This window comes from Neofelis nebulosa, chromosome 2 (genome assembly GCF_028018385.1).
Source record: "Neofelis nebulosa isolate mNeoNeb1 chromosome 2, mNeoNeb1.pri, whole genome shotgun sequence".
Lineage (NCBI taxonomy): Eukaryota > Metazoa > Chordata > Mammalia > Carnivora > Felidae > Neofelis > Neofelis nebulosa.
Window position 1 is genome coordinate 201882118 of NC_080783.1, and position 16218 is coordinate 201898335.

Below are 16218 nucleotides of genomic sequence, written 5' to 3' on the forward strand. Positions count from 1 at the left end.
GCTCTGCCACTTTGTGACCTTAGGCAGGTGTCTCAAACACGCCGAGTTGCAATTTCCTCTCTTGCACACTGTGGATAGAAGTGGGAAGAGCCCTATTCTGAGAGACAGGAGAGCGCCCGGCACAAGCCGGCATGTGGTAGGTACCAGGTGTCCCCTCTCCAACACAGTCCATTTCCACAAGTGTCCCCTCTCCAACACAGTCCACAATCACTGCTCCTCCCTGTCCACATGTGCCTCCTGGGAAGCGCTGGCCACAGCCAAGCTGCTTGGTCCCCTGACTTTGTCTCCACACCCCTCCCCCTCACCTATCAAATCTTAACTTCCAAGTTTCCACTGCTGTGAACAGCCCCGGCCTCCTGCTACTTGCTGCCAGTTCCCAGACTGCACCCCCCCCCCCAACATCCCCATCCGTCCCCCATCGCTGTTGCCCTCCCAGGAGTCAGTACCGGCCCAGCCTCTTCTGGAACCCTCCTCCTCCCTGCCTCCTGGCCTCCATTCAGCTTCTCCAGCTCTGCCTGTGCACACGGCTGTCAGAGGACCCTTTTAGCACCCCACTTTTATCTGTCATTCCTCAGCTTTGGAAGGTGCTGGCAGACAACCAGGGTGACCTTGTGGCCGGTTCACAAATGTGCTCCCAACCGGCCCAGACTCCCTTAGACACTTTGACTAACTCTTGGGCTGTCCTCCTCAGGCTGACCCCCAGACACCCCACTGTGATGTCCTGGTCTCCCACATCCTTAGGGCCCTCCCCAAAGACTCTGCTTCCTGTCCCTTCAACACCCCGGTCTGCTGGCACGCCCTGGTCCCCAGCTGCAGGAGTGGTCTCCCCACTTGCCGCCGCTGTCCCTCCAGGGCTCCTTGCCTCCATGCTGTGCTCTGCACTTAGACTGGGTAACTCCCACGGGGAAGAGGCAGGGGCCTGGAGGCCAGTGGGTCTGGCTTAAACTTCTGGCTCTGCCACATGGTCCCCAGTGGACTTGAATCAACGACAATCTCTTTAAGCCTCACTCTCTGCCTTTATAAAACAAGGGCAATGACAGCAGCCATCTCAGGGGACCGCTGAAAGGAGTGTCCCTTTACTCCATTCTTCTTTTTGATCATAGTACCCAGCCCTTTGGAGAACAGCCCCTCCCTACTTTACCCCTTGTGCTCCAGCCAGGACATCTTGTGGGGTGGCTCTGGAACCAGGCTACTGAGCTTGAACACGGTTCCACTCTTCCTACCTCTGTGCCCTTGAGCAAATCACTTTACCTCTCTGTGTGTATTTCTTCATCTGTAAAATGGGGGACCATAGCACTGACCTCACTGGGCTGTGGTGAGGATAAATGATACTTTATTCCAAGGCCTAGAGCACAGTAAGCACTCAATAACTATTGATTTTTATGGCCCCTTTATATCCTGTTTTCCCAAGGCTAATTTAAAGTTCTGCTGGGCTGGAGCAGGCCTTACAACTTTTTTCTGTTTTGCTGTGGTTGTCCTCTGTACAGGAACTCCCCCCCACCCCACCCCCAACTCGCAGATGGATCCCAACATGCAAAACGGAGTTTTGAAAATGCAATTGCTCTCAAGTGGGGAGGGAGTGGCTCTGTCTTGCCCTGGAGAAACCCCAGCCCTGCAGGGTCAGGGATGAGTTGACAGAGGCCTCCAGGGCCCTGAGGGCCAGCAGCTAGAGCTGCCCTCAAGGTCATCCTCAAGATGAACACAAAGGGCCCTCAGGATTCAGAGACCAAATCCTTGGCTAGTTCAACTAAAATGATAGATGCCATAGAGCAAGTTTGGAAAGACGTCACTAAGGAAGTGGCTTTTAAGCCAAGCCTTGGCAAGGAGGGCCATAACTTCAACAGGAGGAAAGCAAAGCAACAGAAATGCTGCCATCGTGCTGGAGAGCAGGGTCCTGGAGGGCCCTGAGAAGTGGGGTGCCATGGGGCAGGGCGGTGACCTGATCGCTGGGGGTCAGCACGAGGAACTCGGCGACATGACCGATGGCTAAGGTAGGGGCCAGGGCTGGGGTGATTCCCAAACTGTGTACCCCTGGTTGCCCAGGGCGCTGGTCTGCACAGCCCCACCTGCCAATCAGTACTCATCTGCATTGAGGAGAAAGCCCACAGATGGTGGACACGGGAGGGTGCGGAGCTCCCACAGCCCCGGGCAAGGGCCGGGGGTACTGGAGGGAGGCGGACATGCCTGCCAGCTCTGCATGAGGTAAGCACTGGACGAGGACTCCACCACGGCCCTGCCAACCAGACCGCTCTCCAGGGGGCAGGACAGCAGGGAGAAAGGAGCTGAAGGGGCAAGAGACCACTGAAGGGAGAAAACAAGGACAAGACACCTTGGAGTCTGGAGTCAAACTCTTTATTGCCCTGCCCAGGGAGCCCTGCACGAGGAATCCATGGAGCGGGAGTAAGGGGCAGCACGTGCCCTTTCTACAGCTTGAAGATAAGGGAAGCTATGGCAGGTGGGAGGACACAGCTCCCCTCCCGCTCCCTGATGGCACTGGCTGCTCTGACGGCTCCCCACATCCTGGATGCACGGGGTGCCCTCACCGATGCGAGGCCCATACCTGGGGGTGGAGCCCAGTTCTGTTTACATTGCTCTGGGCTACAGGGGGTCGCTCTGGACATGTCAGCATCACGCTACCTGTCCAGGAAGGCTGGGGGAGCCCAGGCCCCAAACTGCAGGGGGAGATGGGCTCAAGTGCCGGGAAGCCCAGGGAGAGTAGGAAGCAGGGGCTGCAGGGGCTGGAGGACACCAGGAGACAGGGCACAACCTGCCCCTGGTGCAGCTTCTGGCAGACAACTGATTGGGGGCCCATCCAGCCCTACTAGACCGTTCTAGAGGCTAGTAGTCAAGGTCCCAGAGCAGCTTAGCTTATGAAGGTTTCTCGGTGTCCTCCACCCACCCTGGGACCAGAGCCCTGGCAGGCAGATGTGCTCCAAATCCAGCTCTGGCCCCTTGTGCTGCCTTGTCCGGTGGTCCAAATGTGCTCCCCTCCCCACCGGGCACTGGGCTGAGGCAGAGGGAGCCCCGCAGGCAGTGGCAGGAGCAACGCTACAGAGGGAAGCTAAGGCTTTTCCAACAGATGAACAAAGAGGGTGCCTCAAGGGCGGGGGTCACAAGCCTGGGAAGGAGGGGACAGGGAGCTTCTTAGTGACCAGTGAGACACAACAAACACCCCCGCCCCATGCTCATCTTCAGCCCTTATTCCATCCCATCCAGCCCAGACCCCTGGGTCAAAACCAGCAAACCCATCCCTGCCTTTTGGGGTGAGAAAGAATCTGGAACCAAAAGGGGTGGCGACTGCCTCCGCAGGAGTGTGGTGGGTTCAGGCCATGAGGCAGCCATCACCGAAGGTTAAAGACGAGGCTGACAGTTAGGATGATGCCCAGGAGGAGCACGAAGGGCAGCCAGGTCTTCACGAAGGCCCCGACACTGACGGAGAGAGGGGAGTCAGGATGGGAAGGGCCCGATGAGTGGAAGCACTTCACAGAGCCCTGTCCGGGGCTGCTCCCGCTAAGGAAGCTCCTGGAACCACGACTTAACCCCCAAATTTGGTCAGGTAAGGAAATGGGGCCAGCCCAGCTCGGCACTGACTACACAGGACCACCAATCACAGTCCTATGTGGGGGCTGTTCCAGGTTCCTGGCGGACACCTGACACCTCACTGGGCAGGCGTGTCTACCACCTCTGGGCCTCACTGCTCCATCCACAATCACCCCTCTCTAGGGAGGCCTTCAGTCTCAGCGTGGAAGCCAGGCTGCCCTCTGCCCACAGCCCTCAGAACGAGGCCCACTGGGAGGGAAGGGATTGGCAAGAGTTAGCATAATGTTGTGGCTGGAGCTGAGGGATTGGGAGTCAGGGCTCTGCCTCAGTCTCTGTGTGACCACAGTTATGGTCTTCTCAAGGAGCCTCTAAAAGACTTTTGGACTTAAAAAAAAAAAAAAAAAAAGACCCCTAAGTGTCTCCTTTTTAGAAGCTCTTAATGATGAATGCAACTACAGGAAAGCTCAGAGAGGTGGCCAGGTGAGCCCAGGTGAGTGCTGCCTCCCAAGTGGGTGAGTTGCTCAACTTCTCTGAGCTCCCTTTACCTGTGAATTGGAAAATTGCCTTTGACCTTACAGGTTGTCAGGCTCTGGTTTCAAAGGTCCTCCCAGGCCACCACCGAGGCCCACCTGCCCAGAACCCTGCCTCTGCTGAGGGATGGGGGGAAGGGATCCTTGGGGCAGTTACTACACCCTCCTTTGAGGGTCTACCTGTTCACCCGACCTCAGCAGGCTCTGTGGACTCACAGCCTCTCCCAGGAGCCAGAATCATGATCTCCATTTTATCAAGGGGGGTTACAGCTTAGAGAGGCCAAGGCAGGTGTCTGAGATGTCACGGGTGGGACCCAGGTGGAGGTGAACTTCAGCAGAGTCACCTTCCTCTCCACCAGGAACTCAGCTAGTCGCTCTAGAAATTTCATGGCTCCAACCAGCATCTGCTTTGTCCCTGTTGGCTACAGGACTCCACAATGGCCCTGCTGGGATCCTCGGGAGAGAGCAGCCCCAGGGGTGAGCGGTAGGTGGACAGCTCACCTGACGTACTTCCCATAGAGCAGGCAGAAGAAGCAGAGCGTCACCATATTCCAGTTGGTGCTGTTGTTATAGCGCATCAGGTTCAAGGCCAACGCCACATGTGAGTGGCAGTTGTCACAGCAGAGACTGTGCTAGAGACGCAGGAAGGGCTGGGTCAGGCTGGGCTGTGGGGGCCTTGCCACCCTGGCTCCCGCTCTGAGGAGCAGCTCACCTACCATGCGGTGCTTGTACTCCTCAGAGGCGTCGTGCACGGCGGTGTCCCATGCGTTGGGCCCACTAGCATAGACCTGAGCGGGGTCCAACTTCCAGTACCTGGGAAGAGAGAGGGAGTTCTGGGCACTGGCTCACCTCTTTTACGGTCACTCAGCTTCAAAGATGTTCCCTGACGCCTGCTCTGTGCAGGGCCCTGAGCTGGGTGCTGAGGCTGTAGGGGTGAGGCGAGTCCAGGGAAAGAGCCACACGGTGGACAACTGTAACCCAGTGTGACATGCCCAGTGCCATGTGGATCCTGGGGAAGATACGGACTAGCTGATGTGGGGGATATGAGAGGCTTCTGGGGTGACATCTGAGTCTAGTTTGAAGGAAGAGGGGTTAGCCACGCACAAAAGAGGAAATGAGCATGCTGGCCAGAGGAAGGAGCTTGAACAGAGGGAGAGGCACAAGACTGTGCGGGGTGCACCAGGAATTAAGTGGCTGGGCACTGCTAGGGGACTCACAGGAAGAAACAGAGCGATGGGACGTTAGAAGGTGAGTTGGGAGATGCAGGTGGGGCCATGTCGTGGGGGACGTGAATGTCACCCTGAGTTTATTCGCAAGCAGCATTCTCCTAGTCCCTCCCTCCCCCAAATGCCCGACGGGGGTGAGGGGGAGAAGAGCCTGAGGAGCTGAAAGCTCACAGACCTCAAGCTGAGACCAGCTGTTCCAAGCAAGGGAGTGCCCAGAGGGTCTCAAGTCAGGAAGTGCTGGGAGGGCAGGGTGCCCTCTGGCGGTTGTGTGGGGAATGGCTTGGTGGAGGAGCCTAGAGGCAGGGCATGGACTGGGGCTGCTAGGAGGCTCCTGTCTGGGAACGGGTACCCTGAAAATTGACCTCGAAAAGCAGCCTTGCAGCAGACATACAGCCCAGAGGTCCCTGGCCAACATTTCCACCTGCCTGAGGAAGTAAGCAGGGGTCAGGGAGCCACTTTCAGGCTGCCTCTGCTGTGTGGGATACCAATTCCTCCCTGGGACCTGACCAACCGGGGGCAGCCTCAGACCATAGGGGCTGTTCTGAGCATACTGACTGAGGCACTGTCACTAGGCCCATAGCTGAGGTGGGCCCCCAAGACAGAGAAAATAAAGGGGCGCCTGACTGGCTCAGCTGGTGCAGCATGTGACTCTTGATCTTGGGGGTTGTGCATTCAAGTCCCAAATTAGGTGTAGAGATTACTTAAAGAAAAAAAAGAAAAGAAAAGAAAAGAAAAGAAAAGAAAAGAAAAGAAAAGAAAAGAAAAGAAAAGAAAAGAAAAGAAAAGAAAAAAGAAAAGAAAAGACAAAGACCCAAAATCCCAAGCAAAGTATAGCAATAGCTCCTAGAGGACCTGACTACTTTTATTTTCTGTAACCAGAATTCCAAACAGTGCCTCCTTACACCTTAAATGGCTTGTTCACTCCTGAGGGGCAGAAGAATCTAGATTTTGGAATGAGACACCTGCGTGTGAGTCTCAGCTCTGTTACTTCCTGTGCAATCTTGACTAGACCTTTGTCTTTCCTCATCCTTCCAGTGGAGCTGAATATGACCTAGCAGAGCTGAGACAAAGTCTCAGAGTGCCCTTCCCCTCGCCCCCTCCTTAGGGGGCTGGCTCCTGCTGTCTCAGAAGGCCTGCCCTGCTGCTTCGTGCAGGAGCCTGGCCCTAGGGCTAGTCACACGGGTGCTCTTCACTTACTTGGCAGGCTTCCCAAAGGCCATGTTGTCTTCCTGTTGAGGGAAAAGTGCAGAAGTCAGTGGAGAACGCGCATCTAGCCTGGCAGACAGACCTGGTCAGCGGTGGAAGTGCAGGGACTAAGAGGGGGTATGACAGGCGGGCAGAAGTGGGGCTGGGCTCTGCTCTGGGGCTGCCACAGCAGCTGAGGTGCCAGCAGCAGCTTCTCTGTGGGAAGAGAGCGCTGTGGCAGGAGTGCACAGAAACCCGAGACTCGGAGTGGCCGCCACAACTGGCCCTCTGTGCGGCTCCCAGGCAATTTTCTCACCTTCTCTGGCCCTCATTTGCTCCAAGTTCTCCGGTCAACCTCTGACTGATCACAGGGAGGCAGTCCCCTCGGGGGTAAAAATGACAACACCCTCTGCGCTCCTGACCCAACGGTGGTGGCCCACGCAGTGGCAGCCTGCCTGCATTCAGAGCACGACTAGGGGTTGGGGCGGGGGCCTGAGAGGCTTCCTAGGAGGGACATGTTTCACTCAAGTCCTGGACCTGCCGCGTAAGATCTGGGTACGGGAGTTTTGCGGGGACAGATGCTGGGTTCAGAATCAGGAAGACCAGCTGACAGAGCTGGTCAAAGATGAATCGCTATAACAATATACGAGTAAAAGACCTATGTCATGTTAAGATGATCACGACAACTATTAATATAAACAGCTTGGTACCACCACATCTCTTCATTCCAGCCCATAACGGAGATGAAGCTGCCACCTGCCAACAGGCAGGATGCTGCCCACTCATCTGGAGGAAGCCCACCGTACCCATCTTGGGCACATCCCCAGGAAACAGACCTAAGAACACAGCGGGTTCACTCTACAAGCCCCACCTCCTCTTCTTCGTGGCCACACCCGGGGAACCATGTCAGCCTCCCCTGTGCCCCCACCTTGTGACTCCCACCTTCTGAAGGTCCAGAGATGTGCTTCCTGGATGATCTGACTCTCCACTCTTGCCTCTAACCCCTACCCATGTCTTGGTACCCCAGGGGTGGGCAAAGGACTGGGTCAGTTAGTTAAGAATCCTTCTGGCCACAGTGCCCTCCTGGCCTGTCCTGGAGGCAAGAGAAGGGGGAAAGGGGTCAAACACCGGTGAAGAGCAGAGGGCCAGGGCCAGGGCCAGGGCCAGGACTGTATGGGGCCTGCATTCTCCTGGGCCTCGGGGAGACTGGAAGGCTGCTTCAGGCAAGACAGGCCATCCTTCCGCTTAAGCCTTGGAGCCCACCAGAGGTGGGCAGAGTGGGAACTCACCGAGACGAAGTAGGGGCCTGCAAAGTCCCGAATGACTCCTGTGGATGTGCAGATGCCCATGTGGCCGATGATGGGGAAAAACCACCTGTGAAAAAAGGACAGGGAAGGTACAGGGCTTAGGGGGTTTTCCAGCTGGTCAGACAGACACTGGGGACACTCCATCCGGTGTGAGAATATGTGAATATAATTTTATGTAGTGAGTGCCAATTAGGGTGGCCGGGGGGACTGGGGGAGCAAGAAAAGAGGGGCAAGTACAAATGAACAGCACAATGGAACACCACTGCACGCCACGGAATGGCTGAACCCAAAGGACAATCACGTGGAGTGTGGTGAGGGTGGGGGGTGACTGGAGCTCTTCTCCGTTGCTGGAGGGCGTTTCTACTGCCTTCAAAAACTGGCAATTAGGCTATATGCCTCAGCAATCCCACTTTAAAAAAAATTTTTTTAACATTTATTCCTGTTTTGAGAGACAGAGAGTGACAGAGCATGAGCGGGGAGGGGCAGAGAGAGAGGGAGACACAATGTGAAACAGGCTCCAGGCTCTGAGCTGTCAGCACAGAGCCCGATGTGGGGCTTGAACTCACGAACCATGAGATCATGACCTGAGCCAAAGTCGGATGCTTAACCAACTGAGCCACCCAGGTGCCCCTCAACAATCCCACTTGAGAGCATACACCCAACAGAAACAAATCCTTATGTCCACCAATGCCGTGTGCATGAACATTCATGGCACCTTCATTCAAAATAGCTGGAACCATTTGTCAAAAGTCACTGAACTGCACACTTAGAATGTGTGCAGTTTATTGTATATACATTATACCCCAATAAAATGGATCCCCCCCCCCCCAGTTTTTATTTAAATTCCAGCTAGTTAACATATAGTGCAATGTTAGTTTCAGGAGTGAGATTCAGTGATTCATCACTTACATACAACATCCAGTGCTCATCACAAGTGCCCTCCTTAGTCCCCATCACCTGTTTAACCAGCCTCCCTCCATACCTCCCCCAATAAAGTTGTTTTTTTTTAGTTTATTTATTCTGAGAGAGACAGAGCTCAAGTGGGGCAGGGGCAGAGACAGAGGGGGACAGAGGGTCTGAAGCAGGCACTCTGCTGAAAGCAGAGAGCCTGATGAGGGGCCACGAACCCACGAACCGTGAAATCATGACCCAAGCCAAAGTGAGATGCTTAGCCGACTAACCCACCCAGGCACCCCAATAAAGTTGATTACCAAAAAAAAAAACACCTAGAAATAATCCAATGTCTAACAATACTAAAAGGAGTAAGTAAATTAGAGTATAGTCATAAAATGAAATAGTATGTAACAATGAAAAAAGAACAAACTTTTACACACAACACATATTCTCAAAGACATTAGGCAGTGAAAGAAACCTTACAAAAAAGTACATGTATAAGAGGCACCTGAGTGGCTCAGGTAGTTGGGTGTCCAATTCTTGGTTTCGGCTCAGGTCATGATCTAGCAGTTTGTGAGTTTGAGCCCTGTGTCAGGCTCTGCGCTGACAGTGTGGAGCCTGTTTGGGATTATCTTTCTGCCCCTCCTCTGCTCACTCACACACACACACACACACACACACACACACACACACACACTCACTCACTCTCTCTCTAAATAAATAAACTTTAAAAAAAAGTACATATATAAATCATTGAGCCATGTACTTAAGATCTGTCCCCTTTATGGTGTATATCTCAGTAAAAAGGCTTTAAAAAAAGTGGAGGGCATTTAAACCAATCTGTGTGCAGGTTTGGGGCGGGGATTGGTGGGTAAGGTTTTAGGGAAGGCGGCTCTAAGGAAAGTAACAGTAAGTGGAACGATAAAAGATACGGATAAAAGCATGGTATATTCCAGGAACTTTTAAAGTTCAAATTTTTTAAAAACCAAATTTCAGTTGGACCCCAATATGCAAAACATACAGGAACCCCTAAGCTGTCTGTAGTGTGAGAACCATGGTATTCCGGGCTCTACCTAGGTGCTGGACCAACTGATCCAGTTTAAGGACTCACAGGGGACAAAACAAAGGACTCGTTACAGGGCCAGTGGCCAAGTGCTGGGTTCAAAGCTGCACCTTGCTAGGGAGGTGGAGGCCGAACCTGGAGGGAAGCGATTATTAGGGGCTGGGGCAGTTAGCAAAGACCTTCACGGAGCACGTCACTTTTAACCATGGCCTGTGAAACGACAGGATGTCAACAGGCAGACGAAAGCAAAACTCCAAAGCAGCAAAGTGCTGCACGTGTCTGGAGAACATGAGGGGACGAGAGTGGAGGGAAGAAGCGTGGCCAGTTCAGAGGCTATTCTGGAATATTGGCCAGAGATGAGATGCTAACTAGAGTATTGCTGGTAGGGTGGTGAGAAAAATGGATTCAAAAGGTCCTTAAAAGGCACACTGGGGGGTTTTATGACTGATGAGACAGAGGTCTTCCTAGGTCTGCAGCCCAGGCATCTGAAAGGGTGGTGTGGCCAGAGTGGTCTTTTGAGAACATAATTCAGGTTCCATCATTCCCTTGCTTAACACCCATTCATGGCTTCCTATGACACTTAACATGCACTTAAGACTCCTTCCGACAGTTTGGCCCTGCCTATCCCTTGAAATAACCTCACTCCTCTTTCTAGCTGCTGTCTGCTTCTGGTTCCTCAAACACACCAAATCCTCCCACCTCAATGCTCTTTTTGCATTTGCCTCCATCTGGAACACTCTTCCCCTAGATCTTCACACAGCTGGCTGCCTCTCATCATTTAGGCCTCAGCTTAACTATCAACTTGGGAGGGCTTCCCTGGCCAGGCCTTCTAGAACAGCCATATACCACCCCAGGTCTCATTCCTCTGCTTTAATTTCTTCACAGTATCTGCTGCTACCCGAAATCATCTTGTTTGCTTACCTGGTTACTGTCTGCCTCTCCCGTGTATAGAAGCTCCAAGAGAGCAGGGATTTTCTTATTTACTATGGTCCCCAGAGCAGTGCGTGGCACGCAGCTGGAGCTATGAATTCATTGACTGATAAATGATGAATAAATCAATGTCCTGCATTTAAGAGTGGAGTCAGGCTCTGACGGCAGAGCTGGGTTGCGTCTTTGTTTTGGGCAAGTTACTCATTCCCAACTTTGTCAGTGAGAGGTGGAGAGGAATAATTACCTCAATGTGGGGCAATTGTTGTGAGGATTAAATGGGCTGTGTTTGCAAAGTGCTTGACACACTTCCTTGCATTTGGTAGTTGCTCAATGTTGTTACCATGAGGTGTTTATGATAAACACTTGTTATCTAATTGGCCAGACTGGCATAGAGTAAGTTGCTGAACAGCCACAGTGGCCACAGGATGGACACTGAGAATTCCGGGAAAGTAGCTCCTCTGGCTTCTCAGACCCTGATCTCACCCGCCTAATTCTTTCGGCCAATTCCTTTCATCTGGTTTGACCAGTACCCCACATACCACAGCTGTGTCACAAATCAGAGTAGAGGCTGGAGACAACAACTCTCCAAGTAGTTGTCTGTCTGGAAGCTCCATGAAGGCAAGCTCCAAGGTGGCTTTATGGACTACTGTCTACTTAGACCTAGTACATAATAGACCCTCAATACTATTCATGGAAGGAAGGAAGGAAGGAAGGAAGGAAGGAAGGAAGGAAGGAAGGAAGGGAGGGAGGGAGGGAGGGAGGGAGGGAGGGAGGAAGGAAGGAAGGAAGGAAGGAAGGAAGGAAGGAAGGAAGGAAGGAAGGAAGGAAGGAAAGAATGAATCAGGTATTGACCCTAGAGGGTTCTACCTGGTAAGGTAGACTGTCTCAGTGGAAAAAGCCCCATACTAGCTTCTAAGCCTTTATTTCCTCATCTATAAAACGGGGATGACAGTATCTATTTTCATTAGGTTGATGTAAGGACTGAACGAGATAATGAATATAAAATGTTTAGAATAGAGCCGAGAACAGAGTTCGTATCCAATCTTAGCTGCTTTTATTAGTAGCAGCAGCTATCATCTGGCTTTTCAGGCAGAATTGTCAACATCTCTGAGGGGGTGGACAAATCTTTGGATTCAGTTGCCTCCTTTCTGATCCCTCTTCCAAAGACACATGACGGTTCCTTGTGCCACATCTATTCCTAGCTCTGCACTCTAGGTCAGCAATCATCACAATGCACTACAATCGTTAGGTCATCTCTCTCTCCCCCTCCTGCCGGAGGTTTGACAGGGAAACTATGGCTTATTTATCTTATGAACGCATGCATATAGATGTGAATAAAAAGGGGGTGTGAGCTGCTTCTAGCCGAGATGACTGGGGATCATGGTGCCTCCACCTTATGTTGCTATCAGTTCTCTGAAGAGCAGAGGACTCTATGAATGTGTTTCTGAGAACCGAGAAAAGCCAAAGAGATCTTAAGAAAACAAGATGGGTTTCAGGGGATGCCTGGGTGGCTCAGTTGGTTGACCATTCGACTTTGGCTCGGGTCATGATCTCGCAGTTCATGGGTTCAAGCCCCACATCAGGCTCCGTGCTGACAGCTCAGCCTGGAACCTGCTTCAGATTCCGTCTCCCTCTCTCTCTGCCCCTTCCCCTGCTCGCACTCTGTCTCTCTCTTAAAAAAAAAAAAAAAAAAAAAATTAAAAAACAACAAACAAAACCAAGACAGGTTTTTAGCAAAACCAATATATTCCCTATCTCTTCCAGTTATTCTCATGTTGCCATTTTATTTTCTTCATAGCACTAATTATTATCAGAAGTTCTCTTATTAGCTTATTGTTTACTGTCTATCTCCTTCCACCATGATTTAAACTCTATGACAGCAAGCACCATATCTGCTTTGTCTCTTCAAATCTTTATCACTCAGAACTACTCTAGGCACAAAGGGGTCACTGAGCAAATGTGTTACAAGCACACTCAATGAATAAATGAACACTCTTTCTTAAAATTTTTATTTTTAAAGGATTCAGACTTGGATGCTTTAAACAAATGCATAAGCAGTTGAAAACACAAAGCAAGTGAAGCATTTTAACGTGATACAGAAATTAAAGTCATTTTTGAATCAGCAACATATAAAGCCAAAAAACCATCCCTTCTCCACACCACCACTTGGCTCTTTATGATGGAGGGAACAAATTTTTCCTCATCAGGTGAGGGGAAGTAGTCAAAAGAGAGCATGTTGTGGAGTCAGAAGATTGAGTTTGGGATGCCCTTGCTTACTGGCATGTGAACCTGATCCAGACCTTTAACGGTGCAGAGGAAGCCCAGCTTCTTCATCAGAGAAATTCCCACCTTAGAAAGTGACTGTGAAATTCAGAGAAACTGTGAGGTTTTGTGTGGTTTTCATCAGTTGTCAAGGCTGAAATAGGACAGTAAGCCAGCTCCCCCCCAACCCAGAAGCTCCCCCACTAAAACAGGCGGCAGAACTACAGGAGCACCTGCTCTCTCTCCTGACAAAAAACGAGGCCACAGAAGGAACACTGCTTTGAGAGGCAGACACTCTGGGACCTAAACTCGCCTTAGAACCGAAATGGTATGTGATCTCCAGGCTCATCATCTTTGAGACAAAGGGCTGGACTCCCAGATCTCTGGGGGCCTTTTCAATGTTGACATCCCAAGAAGCGGTGTGGTCCCAACCACACTCCCACTCTCGCCTCGGGACTCCGTCTTCTTGCGTACAGGAAGTGATCAGCAAGCATTTGCTCAATGAATGAACAAAGCAGTGAATGAATGGAGCTGTCTCCTCAGACCAGGTAAGGGGCCCCTCTTCTGCACGCCCACAGGTCCTGAGCTTCCCAGCCACGGAACCTTTCCCGCCAGTCTACAATTGCCTCTCTCCCTGACTAGACCAGGTGTAACGAGGGCGAGGAGCGTGTCCCATCCGTCGGCAGAAACTGGCTCCGCGCAGGGGGCGAGGAGTGCGGGCCGGACCCTAGAGAAGGGCTTGCAGGGCGTCGGAACCGGAGGCTGGCCTGGGGCCGCCCGACACTCCGCGTCCCCGGGTGGCCGCCGGGGGGAGACTCACGTGAGCACCGGGATGGGCGTCCACACCACGCAGTAGGGGAAGCGGCTCCGGTCCACGTCCATGGCGCTGCTGCCCGAGCCGCTGAACTGCTTCTTGTCCGTCTCGGCCGCCGTCGGAACCTCCACTTCCGCCATCCCGGGCGGGGGTGGCGGCGGCCGCAACAGGAGCGGCGAACTCCCTTCCGCTTCCGCCATGCTGCGCGCCCCGCTCCGGCAGGCCCCTGCTCCGGCGCCGCTCGCCCCGTGGCGTCACTTCCGGCAGGTGAGGTCCGCTGGCTTCGCCTTCCCCCGGGGAATTGGAACCGTATCCCTCCGGGCCGGGCCCGCCTGACTCCCGGTCTCGGCGCCCGTCAGCCCGGAGTGTTTGCGCCTACACTGCACGGCTGCGGAAGGGATGCCCTCAGGCAGCGCGGAGTCTAGCGCGAGAGACTGAACAAGGAATTCATAATTCAGTACGCTGAGGCCTCCCAGGAGGTGTGATATAGTCACTATTTATTGAACACTTCCTAGGTGCCAAGCACTTGACATACAAATGTTTTGTTTTTAATCCCCATAAACTGGTCAAACATGCGAATTTGGGTTATTTCCCTCAGGTTACAAGTGAGAAACTGAGGCTCATGAGGTGAGGTGAGTGGCCACGACTCAAACTCAAGGCTATCTCCCATGTCCTTTTCATTGTGGTCTCTGATGAGGTAGTGGTAGGGTAGAGGAAGGACAGACTAAAACGCTGTGCGTGGTGTGTGTATAAGCAGGGGAGACTTGCCGGGAGATATTGGGAGCTGTCTTGTTGTTTGCCAGGTGGCACGGGGGTGGGGGTGCAGGGATGCGTGCAGCCGTGCAAAGAAAGAAAAAGGCTTTGCAGAGCGCAGTGTGCAGGAGTGTGAATATCACCTTGGCTGGAACAAATCACAAACCTTAGATTTGATCCGATCCCTTCATTGTGCAAATGGAAAACTGAGGCTTAGGGAAGTTAACCAATTGTCTGAGATCACACACCAATATAAAGAAGATAGGCTTAAATCATGGATACATTGGGCTTTTTAAAGATGCCAAGATAGCCAAAGAAAATGGAATCTGCTGGGATGGGAAGGGGAAATGTAGGGTCAAGAAGAAAGGCAGCAGCTAAAAATCGTGCTAGAGGGAAGTAGGGACAAAATCAGAAAAGCGGGAGCTATGCCTTTTTGGGAATGTATTTTTCTTCCATTGAATTACCCCCCCTCAATGCTGATCTATAAAAAGCCTGCTATCCTTCCTGTTTCTAACAGCTAATATTCTAATACATTTTGGGGGTTATGTCTCATGGAACTCTAAGGTCCCGATTTCAATGAGCTAATAGAGTTTCTAGTACAGATGTCCACTAGATGTTTATTGATTTAATGATTGAATGGGTGTTTTATAAAGGCCTTACAGGGGCGCCTGGGTGGCTCAGTCGGTTAAATATCAGACTTGGTTTCCCCTCAGGTCATGATCTCGTGATTTGTGATATTGAGCCTCCTGGAGCCTGCTTGGGATCCCCTTTCCCTCTGTCTGCCCCTCCCTCACTTGCACTTTTTTTTTTTCAACGTTTTTTATTTATTTTTGGGACAGAGAGACACAGAGCATGAACGGGGGAGGGGCAGAGAGAGAGGGAGACACAGAATCGGAAACAGGCTCCAGGCTCCGAGCCATCAGCCCAGAGCCTGACGCGGGGCTCGAACTCACGGACCGCGAGATCGTGACCTGGCTGAAGTCGGACGCTTAACCGACTGCGCCACCCAGGCGCCCCTCACTTGCACTTTTTAAATAAATAAACACACACATTTAAAAAATAAATTAACAAAAAAAGGCCTTACAGAGATCACAGCTGATGATGATTCTAACCTAGTAAAAACATTTTGAGTGGGTTTGTGCTTCTCCCATGATCCACGTGTAGTGTGTGATCCTTGAAGAACAGCAACCAGCATCTAGCACAGAGTTTGGAATAGATTCAGTGTGCAGTATATGTTTGTTGAATGAATAAGTTACACTACTTCTTGATTCAGTCATTATAGCTAATCTCTTCTGGATTACAAGCTCCGAGGAAGGTCTTTGCCTTATACATTCCTCCGTCAGTGATGGTGGGTGCCCTTTAATCATTTATTGTACATATGGAGGAATAAACAATCAAAGAAGTCTTTCTTAGGGTCTGCCACAAATTTGATAGCACTAACACAAGTACCACATTTACGCTGACAACCTTCAGTGGCTTCTCATTGTGCTTAGGCTAAAACACAAATCTCTTACCGTGGCTTACAAGGCCCCGCGTCATGCCCTTTGTCTTACTTGTTCACTACACTGCAGCCACCCTGGCCTTTTTTTCAGTTCCTCTCATGTGCCACACACTTTCATGCCCCCAAGGACTTGGCACACATTCGTCTGCTGAATGTTCCTCACCTCCTTAAACTGGCTAACTTCTATTTATCCTTCAAGTCTCAGATTAAATG

At 51.8% G+C, this 16218-nt stretch overlaps 1 protein-coding gene across 1 annotated transcript; it reads right to left on the reverse strand.

Moving 5' to 3' along the window:
* Positions 1-2336: 2336 nt before the first annotated feature.
* On the reverse strand, positions 2337-13999 carry TMEM222 (transmembrane protein 222). Its single transcript, XM_058718474.1, has 6 exons — positions 13758-13999; positions 7771-7855; positions 6494-6525; positions 4787-4883; positions 4572-4702; positions 2337-3429 (listed from the first exon to the last, which is right to left on the reverse strand). The coding sequence occupies exons 1-6, from the start codon at positions 13949-13951 to the stop codon at positions 3342-3344; spliced, it is 627 nt and encodes a 208-aa protein (XP_058574457.1). The 5' UTR covers positions 13952-13999; the 3' UTR covers positions 2337-3341.
* Between the last annotated feature and the right edge of the window lie 2219 nt (positions 14000-16218).